The 14,935-nt window shown below is 44.1% G+C and overlaps 1 protein-coding gene and 1 long non-coding RNA gene across 4 annotated transcripts in view; one reads left to right on the forward strand and one right to left on the reverse strand.

Moving 5' to 3' along the window:
• Positions 1-1,476: 1,476 nt before the first annotated feature.
• On the reverse strand, positions 1,477-5,548 carry LOC136407531 (uncharacterized). The gene is made up of 5 exons (XR_010751975.1): positions 5,415-5,548; positions 4,459-4,614; positions 3,584-3,744; positions 2,300-2,455; positions 1,477-1,615 (listed from the first exon to the last, which is right to left on the reverse strand). It is a non-coding gene; the product is annotated as an uncharacterized lncRNA (long non-coding RNA).
• Positions 4,656-14,935, forward strand: part of GALNT7 (polypeptide N-acetylgalactosaminyltransferase 7) — a 143,056-nt gene continuing 132,776 nt past the window's right edge. For 2 of the 3 annotated variants that reach the window (XM_066387899.1, XM_066387900.1), the window contains exon 1: positions 4,656-5,512. In XM_066387899.1, coding sequence (XP_066243996.1) covers positions 5,387-5,512 — 126 coding nt within the window. In that variant the 5' untranslated portion in view covers positions 4,656-5,386. The remainder of the gene's footprint in view (positions 5,513-14,935) is intronic. The other variant, XM_066387898.1, reaches the window with a different exon arrangement.

Consider the following 14,935-nt stretch of genomic DNA (forward strand, 5'->3'; position numbering starts at 1 on the left):
GGCTTGAATTATCCTGTGTCCCTCCTGCCCTACATCTCAGATCTGTCACTCTGGTGGAAGCTAGTAGCCATGTCATGAGCAGCCCTAGGGAGAGGCTCATGTGACAAGGAAGTTTCCCACCAATAGCCAGTAAAGAACTGAGGCTTGCCCGTTGGTCTTGTGAATGAACTTGGAATTAGATTCTCCAGGCTTTTGAGCCATGAGATGATTGTAGCTCAGCTGATACCTGACTGACAGGGTCTCATGAGACCCTCAGCCAGACCACGCAGCTAACCCAGTCTTGGATTCCTGACCTTCAGAAACTGTGTGAAATAATAAAAGTTATTTTTTAAAAAAAAAATATTTTATTGATTTGGAAGAGAGAGAGAGAGAGAGAGAGAGAGAGAGACAGGAACATCGATCTGTTCCTGTACGTGCACTGACTACGGATCAAACTGGCAACCTTTGTGCTTCGGGTTTATGCTCTAACCAAGCCATCAAGTCAGGGCAAAAGTTAGTTTCTTAAAAATGCTCAGTTTTGTGCTAATTTGTTTTGCAGTAAGAGATAACTAACAAACAGTAAACAAAATCAGTATATGTTTTAAAATTTTTTAAATTCAATTACAGTTGACATACAATATTATATTAGTTTCAGGTATACAACATAGTGATTAGACATTTGTGTAAATTATGAAGTGATTACCCCCAAATCAATATTTTAACAAACTTAAACTACAAACCCTTTACAAAATCTAAATAGTAAGTCTTTTCTAAAATACAAAATACATCTTTAACTACCACTGACATTCTTTGAAAGAGGTGATTATATTGTTTACAGAATAGGTAATAGGATATTTAACTGTTAATTTATAAGTCATTGATTCTAATTTAACCAGAGTTCTTGGCAACCAGACATAGTTGAAGTTGAAATTTGGTTGTGTTACACTCGCCGGGTAAAACAGACACTGGAGACATTTGGAGAGTTTCAGACAAAGTTTTATGGCCAAGAAAAAGAGAACAAAACAAAGAAAAATAAACCTGCGCAGGGGTGGACTCGAGTGGTAGTCACAAGAGCCACGCCGAGCGCCTACAATCTAGGGGTTTTTATAGCGTAGCAAGCAAGCAGTTCATACAGAAGCGAATTTGGCGTTTAGCAATTGGCTCCTCCAAATCAAATTTTAGTCATGTGCCTTAGTAACCAGTCATACAGTTGAAAGCCCCCAGCTGGAAATGTCCCTATCTATCCCTTAGGATGTGGTCACATTAACTATCTTAGGAGTTTTTACGACTTCCGTATCTCAAGGACTCATCAGCTCCTAGTCATCCTGGGAGTCTATCGACTTCCCTATCTCTAGGACTCATCTGTCTTATTCATCCTGGGTGTCTGGTCTCATCTATTCCGGGAATGTGCTGTGCTTACTGGACCAGTTCTTTTTAAGTTATTTTCCCAAGCCTATTAATGTATTTTATAGTTTTTATTCGAATGTCACAGTTGCAGATAGTAATTGCCCATGGCAACATGTTCCCATTTCAATACAACTTAATTTCTTTCTTTGGTTTGAAATTTCAGTAGAAACAAAAATCTGAATTTAAATTAAACATTTTCTTCTTAGTCTTGAGTAGCCATAGTGAGATGCTAAGTAAGAAGAAAACAACAGTCTACAGTCTAATGATGATGAAGACATATATAATAATTACTTTTCTAATTAAATAAAACCTCCATGTAAGGAGAAACAGTAGTTGAAATAGGCCAGACCCCTCTTTGAAGTGTCATCGTCCCTTTATATTTTCAATCCAATTACTCAGTCAGCATTTTATAAAAAATATTTACTGAACCCTTTGTACACACTAGACATAGGGTTACAATGACAACTAGATGGACAAGGCTCTACCCTCAAGTACTTTCACCAGGGAGTGAAAAAAAGAAATTAAGCAGTTACAATGTTGAGGTCATTATTAGGGACAGAGAAGGAAGCACCTAGCAGGGTACCTATCCCAGTATATTGGTGGGGAGGGACACGGGGCTTGGGGACATGGTAGGGAGTGTGGGAAGAATTTTTTGTTACGGTGTCATTTCAGGCAAGAAAGAATTCCCTGTACAAAGGCCTGAAGGCAAGGGAGTTCAAGATACATTTAGAAACTCAGAAGTCCAGCTTGGCTGCATAGTAAAGAAGGAAGGAACAGTGACAGCCCCAGGGAGTGCACCACAACTTCAAGGTACACCCCCCAAATGGGCACAGTTCCCTTTGGTGGAGTTCCCTTTAACAGAGCAGGTTCAGGGAATTAAAACCTTAAAAATTAAAACCTTAAAAACCCTGACCTTTTGCATTCTCTCTGAGAACACATCTATATTCCAGGCCCAGAAAGCTAGGGAGAGTTTGGCAAGGAGTATGTACGTAATGGCAAGAATTCTGAGGTTAGAAATGCATGGTTTGAATCCCAGCTTGAAAACAGTAATACCAACATCATTCAGGTCCTGTAAAGATTAAATGAAATAAATGTAAAGCATCTTGCACACTAGGCACTCAAAAGTCTTTTCTCTCCCATTAATTTGCTTCTGAGCCCACAGCTGGCCTCATAGATCAAGGTACCATGTCACCATCCACTACATGAGACCCCACAACCTGGCAGAAGACAATGCTTTCTTGGCCATCTCCTGTCTGTCCAATTCAGTTTTAGTCTACCCTCTTCTTCTGTTAACCCTGGGTTAGAGAAACCAGAAGTATTCCAGTAGAATAATCCCTGTCATAGGATAACTATAGCATTCGTGAATGAGGAAAAAAAATTATACCAAATATAACTGAGACTTGCTCATCGCATTATCTGTACTTTATATTTGCATATGTACTTGACTTCCATTATTCCTTTAGACAATATTGTGAGGTGAATATTGTATTCACTATTTGGCAGGGAAGAGTCCTAGGTTCAGAGAGGTTAAGTGGTTTTGACCATGACTTAAGTTTTAAATGTAGCTCATTTTCTGAACAAAGTCCTATGAACTCTACAGAGGCTGCCTCCCAGCAACTGTTGCAATGGGCTTATTTTTTTTTAATACTTTTAGTTTCTTTTAATTATTGTTAGGACTCAGAGAAACATGGCTTTTACAACTATATACCCATTCCTCAATGTCTAATTTTGTGTCATATCACACATACTAGTTCTCTCCATGTAAAACTAAAGAGGGTGGCAGAATCTTCCCAAAATACTTTTCTTTTCTGCCCAAGAACCATTCCAATCACTTTAGTGATAAGGACCACTTTCACTTTTTATACCTGCCCAATCATGGTCATAATAAAACTAAAGCTTCCTATTTTCTAGTAGTAAAAACCTGTCTCCTCTGACTGTGAAAATGAGAGCACAAATGAATGGTTTACTTCCAGTGGGCTTAGGGTACAGATTTCAAATGTAATTATTCCCTCAAATGATCAGAATAAGATTACCCGTTTCAAGCCCAGTCTCTGTTTAAGGAACTATTTTGCAAAAGAGTCCTCCTCATTCCTATCTTCCTAACATTATCTAAATGATCTTTCCCCAAGCGCCCCTTCCTGTCAGTGTTTCTCCAAAGGTGGTGTCCAGAATACCTGGATCAGAATCACAAGGGTACTAACAGGTGATTCCTGCTTTCCACTCAACATTGACCAGAGCTGCCACCCAGGAGTGGAGTATTAGCTTTTTAATTTACCCAGTTCAACACTTTGTCAGACACTCCGGATATTTTGTTCTCCACCACAAAAAGATCTTCATTAAAGTCTCCCTTATCTTATACTAAAAATGAAAAGAAATTGGTTTTAACAAGTGGTTGATAAAAATGCTGAGTCAGACAATGATTTGTGTTGACACCTGATACTTCCTTTTCCAGTATGTTGGGCTTTTATGAAATACTATGTATAGTTATTCACCCAACTGAGATTATATCTAATTAAACTGTTATCCTACATTTCCCCATATTGTTCACTAGGATATCACCTCAAGTATTTTGTGGAAATTCTTAAATTATGACATCTACTGACTTCTCCAATATGCAAGGTAGTGTAAGCCAAACAATGAAACAGGTGAAATTAGTTTGGTACTATTCTTTATTTATCTTGATCAGTCGAATCTTCTATTTCATACAAAAAAGTTAACCAGGGTTTACTTGTTTTGTTTTAAAATACTTGCAAATGTGAGATATTAGGAAAAAGGATCAATGTTCATCATCCTAAAACTTAGGATATTAAACATTCTGTTCAGCTTAAATTAGGCAGTTTAGGGTATGTTATCATAATATAATTACATACACTTGGTGATACAGTAAAGTAATTCACATCTTTATTGGGAGATATGGGCACAAAAATTTCTTCAAAGTGCACATTTGGCTAAACATTTGTCAATATCCTTTCCTGTATAATTGATGTCTCAGACAGAAAAGGTATTTGAAACACAGAAATCAAGGAACCTCCATCAAGTGGCAAAAATCAGGTCCTCAGAACTGAAACTTACCAGCCCATGAACAACTTTGATATTGCTTATTGCCATAAGATTGGCTTTCTTGTAATTAGCTCAAGAGACAATGAAATACTGGCTTTCCAAGTGAGCTCCTGCAGTCCAGTGATATTTGCACATCCCACCTGGGCCTTTTGGTTACAAATCCACCTCCTTAAGGAGCCGTGTGAAAAAGCAAGAACAATCAATAAGAAAAAAAATCCTCCCAGTTATAAATCAGCCACGTGGAGCTGCTGCGGCAGCAGCCGTGGCCCCGACTTCCTGGTTTGCTTCCTGCAAACCCAAAGGCCGGGGGCTCAGGCAGTGGGTGTAAGGGAGGGAGGGAAGGAGGGCCAGAGCTGCTCCAGGACCGCGGGAGGGGGCGGCAGGCCGCGTGATCCTGCAGGCACCGACGTTAAGGGCAGAGTTATAGTCCATAATTACAATAAAAGTTTGGGAATCGGGAAGCTCTAAGAGCTGAGCTGTGGGGCAAAGGCTAAAAGCTAAGGACCAGATATGGAGAAAGTATAAGTTAGTTACAAGGTAACGGGAATTGCAAAGGCGATTCGTGTGGACAGTGGGAGAAGGAAGAGCGGGACTGCGGATCTGGAAGGGGGCAGGTAGACAGAAAGGAAGCTCAGAAGAGCGAGGCGCTCCGGTCACTTGGAGCTCTGCGGAAGCCGCCGGAGGAGGGCGAGTACCGCGGCCGCGGAGCGCGGTCCGAGCCGCGGGGCCACGGGGAGGGGGCGGAGGGAAGGGCCCGGGGGAAGGTAGAGCCGAGGGGAGTTCCGGATCTGGAGCTGGAAAGGGCAGGCAGCGGAGAGGGCGGCAGCCGAAGAGGCAGGGGTGGGGGAGGGAGGAGGAGAGCCGGAGGAGGAGGAAGGAGGGAGGGGAGAGCAGTGGCGGCGGCTGCGCCCGGCTGTGTGTCTCGAGCCGCCGGAGGAAGATGAGGCTGAAGATTGGGTTCATCTTACGCAGTTTGCTGGTGGTGGGAAGCTTCCTGGGACTAGTGGTCCTCTGGTCTTCCCTGTCCCCGCGGCTGGACGACCCGAGCCCGCTGAACAGGATGAGGGTGAGTGACCCGCCCGTCCCCTCCGGCGGCGGCGACCTGCAACTTGTTTTGTTTGCGCGCGCGAGTGGCGGGAGCCGGGAGCGGCGGGTCGGGCTTCAACGCCGCAGCTCCGCAGGTGGTGCTGGCGCGGCGCGGCGCGGCGCGGGCGGGTCGGTGGCACCGAGCCCCACGCACTCTGTCCTCGCGGCCCGCCGCCGGCCCGCCCCCCTCGCCGCCCCTTCCTCCCGCGCTCCCCCGCCCCGGGCTCCGCCGCCGCTACCCGCGCTGCGACTGCGGCTCCGGCGGCCGCGCTCCACGCCGGGACTGCTGGGCGGAGCGGGAGGAGAGCCGGGTCCCTGCCGGCGGGGGGCGGGGGGGGGGGCGCGGCCGCCCAGCCCCCGACTTCTCCGGGGTGGGAACGCTGCTGTCGCGGCCGGGGGACGCGGGGTTGGTCCAGGCTGCGGCCTGTGGCGCGGGCAGGCCTGAAGGAGGCAAGATGCTGCCGCTGCCATCGCCATCGGTCGGGGCCAGGCCCCTCGGTCCAGCCTTCCCTCCCGCAGCCCCGGGCTCCCCCTGCCTGCCCGCCAGCCGGGGAGCGAGAGGGAGATGGCGCCCCGCCTCCGGCTCTTAGGGACAGCGCCGCCCCCCCCTTCACCCCGGTGGCCGGGAGCCGGGGTGCGATGCGCGGCCGAGGCCTCGCCCTGGACCAGCCCTTCCTCTTCAGTTCCCTGGCGGCGGGAGGGGCGGTTGGCCCGCTGGAGGGGGGCGGGTAGAGGGGCGTCCCCGTCCCTCTCTCGGGCCGGGTCCCCACCACTCCTGGGGAAGCCCCTTCGCCCGAGCGACGTCGTTGTCTGGGGGACAGGGAGCCAGTTCCTCTTCCCCGGCTGCGGCAGGGCTGTTCGACCGGAAAACTAACTTGTGCCGGCGCACCGCCGCTCGGTGCCGGCCGCCTGCCCTCTCAGCCCGACGCCGAGGGGCGCTGAGCTCCCTGAGCTCCCCGGGCTCCGCTGGGACGCATTTGTTTGCCGCCCGAGGAGCGAGTGTCAACCTCGACACTCCCTTGCTTTAAAGGTGCCTGGGAACATTGGTTACCGGGAAGGGGCCGCGGTTACTGCGGCTTCGCGGGGACTGGGTCTGGGTCACAGCAGGTTGGCGGTGTACCGGTCTCGCCCTCCATCCTGACCCACTTTCCCAAAAGAACCGCTGCAGTCTCCTCCTTCCTAATCCCGGACCCTGGGGTAGTCCCCTGGGCAAGGTGCTCTTGTGGGTAAAGGAAGGGCGTGAGAAGTTCAGGACCACCAAGTGGCCAGGGGCCATTGGAAGAGTTGTGCTCTGTTGTGAAGTGCCTTTTGCAACTATTTTCTGCATTGCATCTGTGGAATCTCCTTTATTAACTTTCCTTCTGGAAAGTTAGCATCGGGGAGTTGAGTAAGAAGGCTTCCTTCCTTGAATAAGAATCCGTAGGAAGAGATTTCCTTGTCAGTTTCTGCCTATGTGATAATTGGATTTACTCTTTAAGGTTTTTAGTATCTGAAACCTTTATTGCCGTGGGATCTATAATATCTGCGGTGGATTCCCATCTAAGTTAATTTTAAAAAGTACCAAATTTTGCTTCTCGGTGTGTTTGTGGTTTTAAGTCTCAAAGCTCTCATGGAGTTTGTGGTGACCTTTTTATGATTTTCCTTCAAAATCATGACAAAAAAATAATTGAATATTACAGTTGTTTGAGAGTTTGTTTGTTTGTTTTTTAGTCAAATGACTTTTTACAAAGAGCTAGAAATGTTAAAACCCCATTTTCTGGGAGAGAAATTGATGAGAACTGACCAAACTCGTCCCATTCAGAATGCCTTGCAGGTCAGGTGGCAAGCCTTCAAAAGTGGTGATGGCCAGCAGCACCTATCCCTGACTCTTTTATCACTTTTTATTTGTGCTGATATATAAGTACTGAGCCACTGTGCCCATTTAATAGCTATAGGAGTTAGTGATATCTTGTTTATTGGTCTAAATTACAGTCATGTGCTGTGTGACATTTAACTAGGGGCTGCATATATTACGGTGGTTTCATAAACTTCTAATGGAGCTGAAAATTCCTATCACCTAATGACTTGGTAGCCATGGTAATGTCCCAGTACTCCTGTGTTTGTGATGATGACAGAAACAAATCTTGCACTGCCAGTCATAAATGTATAGCATATACAATTATGTACAGCACATAATATTTGATAATAAACAACTATACTACTGGTTTATGTATTATTTTTGTCATTATTTTAGAGTGTATTCTTTCTACTTATTAAAAAAAGTCTTCTGTAAATAGTCTGCAGTGTTATGCTGGCAGCAGCCTCATATACCGGTATCTTCTGTTTACTGTGTCTCTTGATCGCATCATTTTCTCTTGGGCTTGATTTAATCTTGTTTTTTGTACAGTAACATACTGTACAGGCCTGTAGCCTAGGAGCAACAGACACCATATAGCCTAGGTGTGTAGTGGGCTATACTATGTAGGTTTGTATGAGTGCACTTGATGTTTGCACAATGATCAAATTGCGTTAAGGATGCATTTCTCAGAAGGTGTCCTCATTCATCGTTAAGCTACACATGGCTGTATTTGATAAAGTTTGTCAGTAGATCTAATGGAGTATCATTTGCCAAAGATGAAGGTTGCTTTCAGACAGTGAAACACAATTAACATTGAAAAAGGTGTTATGGATCAGAAGAGCTAAACTCTTATTAACTTTGCAGGCAAACACTAACTAAAGTATGGAATAGAGATTATAACTCCTAAGAGCATATGTGAAAGGACTGTTGTCTCCCCTTAATGAAAACTAAACTAAGAGTTTCCGATATAAAAAACCAACAAATATTTCCTTCGTGGAAGATTGTGACCAGTACTCAGATTGACTTCCCAGTGTCCCTTACCTGTCTGGGTCTTTTACTTAGATGATGATTGCAGACTCCTCCACCCACTGTGAGATGCCTGCTGAGATTTCCCTTTAATGCAGATCCATAGATGGACTTTTTTTTTATTATTACTCTAAATGGCCTGAGATAATAGGTTAGAAAAATCTAGTTTTTCAAATGTAGGTTCTGCCTCTGTTCCATCAAACTTGTGATCATGGTGTCGCCTTGGGCCACTTTTTTTGTACTTTCAGTATTGCAGGCACGAACATCTGTTGCATGTGATCCTTTTTTTTTTAACCTGGACTACTTCTTTGCTTTAGATGGGCCCAGGCACTATTGTAAAACCCATTATCCATGGTCAAGACAACAAAAACCCATTTCTTACCTTCCTTCGTATCTATCTCTGGGCCTCTTGCCATTTCTCTGAGGTGTATGGTGTGAAAAATTATTTTACTGTTCCAATTGTACTGTGTTGTGTACGATCTTATATAGTCAGCAAACATTTTTGAGCACCTGTGTATCAGTGCTGGTTGTTGAGGAAACACTCCTTGCCCCTAACCTTAAAGATCTTAATGGAAAAAGAAAAAAAAAGGCATTAGTCAAGGCAATCAATAAAAATTGTGCTACATTCTATGAGGAAAAACCATGGTGGGGGATGGAGAGGGGTAAGAAAGTGGAGGTGCTTGGTCATAAAAGGCTTATCTGAAAATACCAGTTTTGAGTTGGAATCTAAAGATTTGAAAAAGTAGTTTTTGAAGTGGGGGGGTCACTCCTGAGCTGGAGAAAGTCTTGCGGTAGAAGGCAGCTTGGCGAATGGAGGCACTGGAAGAAGATCAGTGTAGGTAGAATGTGAAGAGCGAGAGGAGGTCGAGGGAGGATGCAAAGGTAAGTGGTTTTTGTACACCATGCTAAGGATTAGGTCTTTAGAGCAGTGGGGAAGCCATTAAAGGATTTTTAAGTAGCCAAGAGATGCAGTCAGCTTTGTGTTTTGAAAAGATCACTCTGGCTTCCTGCAGAAAATATGGATTGGTTTGTTGTAGCAGCAGATAGTAGGAAGTCCTGTTGGAGGTTATACTAGTTCAGGGGGGACATGATGTTGCTTGGATTGGCAGGGTGACAGTGGAAATGGAAAAAGGTAGATTGATTCAAAAGCTATTAAAGATGCAAAGGTCTCAGAACTAGGTGATTGGAGATGGGAGCGAAGGAGAAGAAGGCATCAGAAGGTTTAGGATGATGGATTGTTTGTTACACTACTGAAAGTTCTGAAGACAAATTTCATACATTCTTAAGTCATACTTTATGGTTATGGGAAGACTTTTTTTTCCGGCCTTGTCCTTGGATATTGTAAAGTCAGCATTTATTTAGACCATCTATTTAGCACTTAGAAAGTACAAAAAGTTTCTTTCATGAAATACATTATGGTATCTCCCAGACCATGTATCCCAGATTTATCCCTGAGTATTTAAAGTTGAATCATAAGCCTCTGCAAATAAAGGTTTGTAATAGAAATGCTGAAAGATCTTCTAGTGTAGCGGTTCTCAACCTGTAGGTCGCGACTCCGGCGGGGGGTTGAATGACCAAAACACAGGGGTCGCCTAAAGCCAGTTCTGTTCTGGCGGAAGTTGTGTATAAGCTGATGATTCTTTGTGCAGTTGCTCCTTTGATCCAACTATATCTGCCACTTAGGTTCAGAGTATACAGAGTAGGACTGATTCAAGAACCATTCCTGGGCAGTGGAGTTTTAAGTGATAGGCAAGCTAAGACTAGTTGAAAGGAATATCAGTTAGCTAAGGATGAGTGATTTGATGACCCTGTCACTGTCAAGTTCCACCTTCACAAAGCCATTTTAACACAGTGATGATTGGTTGCAACCTGAAGAACTGCCCTTGACCATGAGATCCTATTTCAAATGGAAGTGGCATTAATACTAGTAGGGATGGAGCTGTCACCCAGCAAAAGAGGATAGTGCCTGATCTCCTAAGTGGTCACTTTGGCCTCAGTTTTCCAAGAAAATGCCTGGAATTGATTTTTGTTCTATTTTGCTGTCCTTCATCAATCCCACAATGAAAAACTCCCCCATTAGCTAATCTAATAAATTCAATCTTTGTAGATCTCTTGAAATTAATGCCGACTTTTGTATTTATATTTATTCTCTGGCTAAAGAATCAGAAGCTTTCATGTTCCTTAAAGGTGCCTGCAACCCACCAACAGAGCCCTTTGGAGCCAGAATTCATGTTTCCTGCTCATGAAGTATTGCCCTTGTCTTCCCAGGTGCTGAACCATTCAGTCAGAACTCCACCATAGGTCAGGACACCTGGAAATACAAACATTCCTGAAAATTTGCTGTATCTGTCAATTTTATGAAAGTGTTTCCCACCTCATAGTTGAAAGTGAGGCATCAGCACTGTTACCACCATCCCTCTCCCCCTCACCTCTTCTCCCCCTAGTAAGACCCCATTGGAGAAGACCCAGAATACCTGAGGTAAAAGTCCCTGCTCTCCAGGGACCACATCCTAGTTGAAGAAAAAGATGCAGTACTCACATGGCCTAGGTTCCTTCTCCCCTTCCTTAATCCAGGCAGTATAAGAAAGCAAGATGAGAGCTATCACAAGGGTATGTCTCGTTAATAGTGAGACCAATTGGTGATTTAGAAAAGCCATTCAGGGACAGCACGATTACTAGTAAAGAAAGAATGAAAACTGTTGAACAGTCCTATTTGGATAACTATTTGATGAATTAGGTCAGCAATGTAGAATGGGAGATAAGGTGTGGCTGACAATTTGGGTTTAGTATAAGTTACATTAGATCATTTAATAGTAAATTGGAGACAGAGGGAGAGAGAAAATAATGAATATGAATAAAAATCAGAATTCTGAGCTTGGGTCATTTGAAAACAGATTATTTGTAAATTCTACCTTCAGGGTTACAAAAAGAATTGGGCAGCAAATTTTAAATAGCTATTGAATATAGGAAAATGATCGGTATTTTCAACTCTAACATAGATCATTGTCTTAGATCATACTTTGAATTCTGATTTTCATTCCTGGAAAATGAAATACAAGACTATATATATATATTGTGTAATTGTATGTTGTATATTATCATGCAATTATATAATTGTATGACAGAAGGAAAAAATTAATTAAATACAAGGTGACACAAAAGTAGGTTTACAATTGTGAGCATGTGAAACAGAATTTATTCTTGTATGATTATTTATTAGGTATTATTTTCCATACAAACAACTATAAATCTACTTTTGCCCCACCCATATAGAATTTAAAATTTCTAGAATAAAATGGACATAGCTTGAGGCTATGAAAGAAATGATTTTATAGTTAGATATATATAGTGGAAGAGGGAGAAGGGTGAGAAGGTGTGATATGTATTAACAATGTGGACCTGCCTGGCCAGGCAGTGGCGCAGTGAATAGAGCATTGGTCTAGGATGCAGAGGACCCAGGTTCAAAACGCTAAGGTCACTGGCTTGAGCACAGGGTTGCTGGTTTGAGCGTAGGATCATAGACGTGACCCCATGGACGCTGACTTGAGCCTAAGGTCACTGGCTTGAGCAATAGGTCACTGGCTTGGCTGGAGGCCCCCCCCCCCCCATCAAGGCACGTATGAGAAAGCAGTCAGTGAACAACTAAAGTGCTGCAACGAAGAATCAATGCTTCTCATCTCTCTCCCTTCCTGTCTGTCTATCCCTATCTGTCCTTCTCTTTCTTTCTGTCTCTCTTGCTTAAAAACAAACAATGTGGACAGATTTCTTTGTAAGAATTGGGAGATCTGCCTGACCAGGCTGTGGCGCAGTGGATAGAGCATCAGACTGGAATGCGGAGGACCCAGTATCGAGACCCCGAGGTCGCCAGCTTGAGCGCAGGCTCATCTGGTTTGAGCAAAGCTCACCAGCTTGGATCCAAGGTTGCTGGCTTGAGCAAGGGGTTACTCAGTCTACTGTAGCTCCACGGTCAAGGCACATATGAGAGAGCAATCAATGAACAACTAAGGTGTCACAACAAAAAACTGATAATTGATGCTTCTCTCATCTCTCTCCGATCCTGTCTGTCTGTCCCTATTGATTCCTCTCTCTGATTCTTTCTCTGTCTCTGTAAAAAAAAAAAAAATATTGAATGGCAGTGAATAGTGGAATAATTAGTGTCATTTAGACAAAAAAAAAAAAGAATTGGGAGATCTAAACATGGCACTCACTCACTCAACAAATATTTCAAATATTTATTGAGTTTTTAGTATGAGCCCACCCATTGCTCTAGGCAGTGGAGATATCATGCTGGACATGGAGGAGGTGGAAAGTTTTGACATCATAAAGATGTTACTCTGGTCTTGACCTAATAACCACAGAGTATTGCATCTGTAATAGCAATTTTTTCTTTATGTATAAAGTCAGGCCTTTTTACAGTAACGCCCCACCTCAAACCATCCATACTTTAAAATAAGGTATTGAGGGCTTTCTTTTCTGCAGGGCTCTGAGCTGTGTGCTGTATATGGCAAGAACACAGACTTCAATCTCCTAAGTGAGAAAAACTGGTGTGAATGTGTAGCAGTCACAAAAAGGAGATTCTTACACAGCTATAGAAGGTAGATGTTCAGAGGTGAGAGTGAACAGTGTGGCATTTGACTAGACCTAGAGCGTCAGTGGGATTTGAACAGGTAGAGATGAAGGGAACAGCATTCTAGACTAAGGGAATGTGGTGAGACCTGAGAGAAGTCTGGTTTACCGGTGAAAAGTGGTGGAATTTAAGATTGGAAAGGTAAATTTGAACCTTGTTTTGCAGGGAACTAAGTAGTAGGCTAGGGAACTAACTGGTTTGGAGTTTTATTGAGCAGATAGTACAGGTGTTTGGAAGTTTCGAAGAGGAGTTGAGGGGTTGGTGACATTCATTCATTCATCAATTCTTGAGTCACTAATTCACTCAACAAATATTTCAAATATGAAGTGCCTACTAAGTACCATTAGTTGCTCTAGGCATCAGAGACACCGTGGAGTAGTAAGTAACAGCAATGATAATAGAGAACATATGTTGAACCCTTACTTTGCACCAGGTAACCAATAACCCTCTAATGCAAGTCTGATATAATGCCCATGTTATAGATGAGGCCAGTGAGTTAAAGAGGGGTAAGCTCTTTGTTCAAGGTCATTTACTTAGGAAGTGGTCAAGCCAGGATTCAATCTCTGGTCTTCTAATTTAAGAGCTTTGCTCCCTGACCGTACCCTACAGTTTTTAACAACATAACTGAGACCCTGTGGACTACATTAAAAGAAAGACACAGAGACATTAGAGAGGTCATTTCAAATAGCAGTAATCACTGTGAAGACAATACAGGGGAATATGAAAGAGAAGGGAGCAGCGGGACCACTCAGGGAAGGTCAGGGGAGGTGATGGCTGAGATGAGGCCTGAGGAGGCCTGGGCACAAGTTTGTGAGCCATACGCACCAATAGCAATTGCCATGGGTGAGACAAAAACTGTAAACGAAATCCACCGGTTCCTGTGGGATCCCCGAGCAAACAGCCTCTATCTGCAGGGCTGGGTGCTGTCTGAGAGCTCGTCTTAGGGTCGGTTGGAGGAGCGAGGGAACTGTGTGCGAAAGTGTGAAAGATTGAGGCAAATCCTGGGGGCTGCGTGGCTGAAAGATTGAAATGGGGAGTGGAGGGATAGAAGAGAGGACCCTAGAAAGATCAATAGAATCCGAACCCTGAACAACTGTGCACTGTGAATGGGCAGAGCCAGGGTACCAGCAGTAATCTGGAAGCATGTGCAGGCTAGGTTTCAGTGAGGAGAGAAATGTCTCTGTAGGAGATGATGAGACCTAAACTAGGAGAGGGACCAAGAAAATGACTATGCAGAGAGAGATGTGAAGGTAGAAGAATTACCTGGTGTAGCTGGTGGGAGGAGGAACCCTACTGGATGGACTAGGAGAGGAACGATGCCTTTAGAAGAACGAAACCTGTCTGAAGCAGTGATTCTCAACCTCAGCAGGCATAAGAATTACCCAGAGGTGTGTTGAAACACAGATTACTCAGCCTCATGTCCAGCATTTCTGATTCAGTTGGTCTGGGGTAGGGCAGAGCATTTGCATGACTAACTAGCTCCTGGGTGATGCTGATCCGGGATCACACTTTGAGAAGCACTGGTGTAGATAATGTGTGGTGTATTTGGAGGCTGCAAAACAAAAAAATTGTTTTGGTCATACGGTATTTTACAGACCATAGGTCAGCCAAGTGAAGGTGTTTATCAGGTAGAAGGTAGAACTCAGAATAGAAACCATTACTGGGTGCAGGGAGTCCAGCTCATCAGCAGGAACATGATGTCTGCAGCTAAGGAAGCAGGTTGGTGGACGAAGGGAACACCTGTGGGTAGAGAGGAGAGAAATGGGTAGGAAATAAAGAAACATGGAAAGTGCCTTACTTTAAATGCTGGTAAGGGAAGAGATGAAAAAAGGCACAGGCAGAAGTAAAATGCTTTAGAGAATGTTGTCTTCTAGAACAGTGGTCCCCAGCCTTTTTTGGGCCATGGACCGGTT

This window comes from Saccopteryx leptura, chromosome 1 (genome assembly GCF_036850995.1).
Source record: "Saccopteryx leptura isolate mSacLep1 chromosome 1, mSacLep1_pri_phased_curated, whole genome shotgun sequence".
Taxonomy (NCBI): Eukaryota; Metazoa; Chordata; class Mammalia; order Chiroptera; family Emballonuridae; genus Saccopteryx; species Saccopteryx leptura.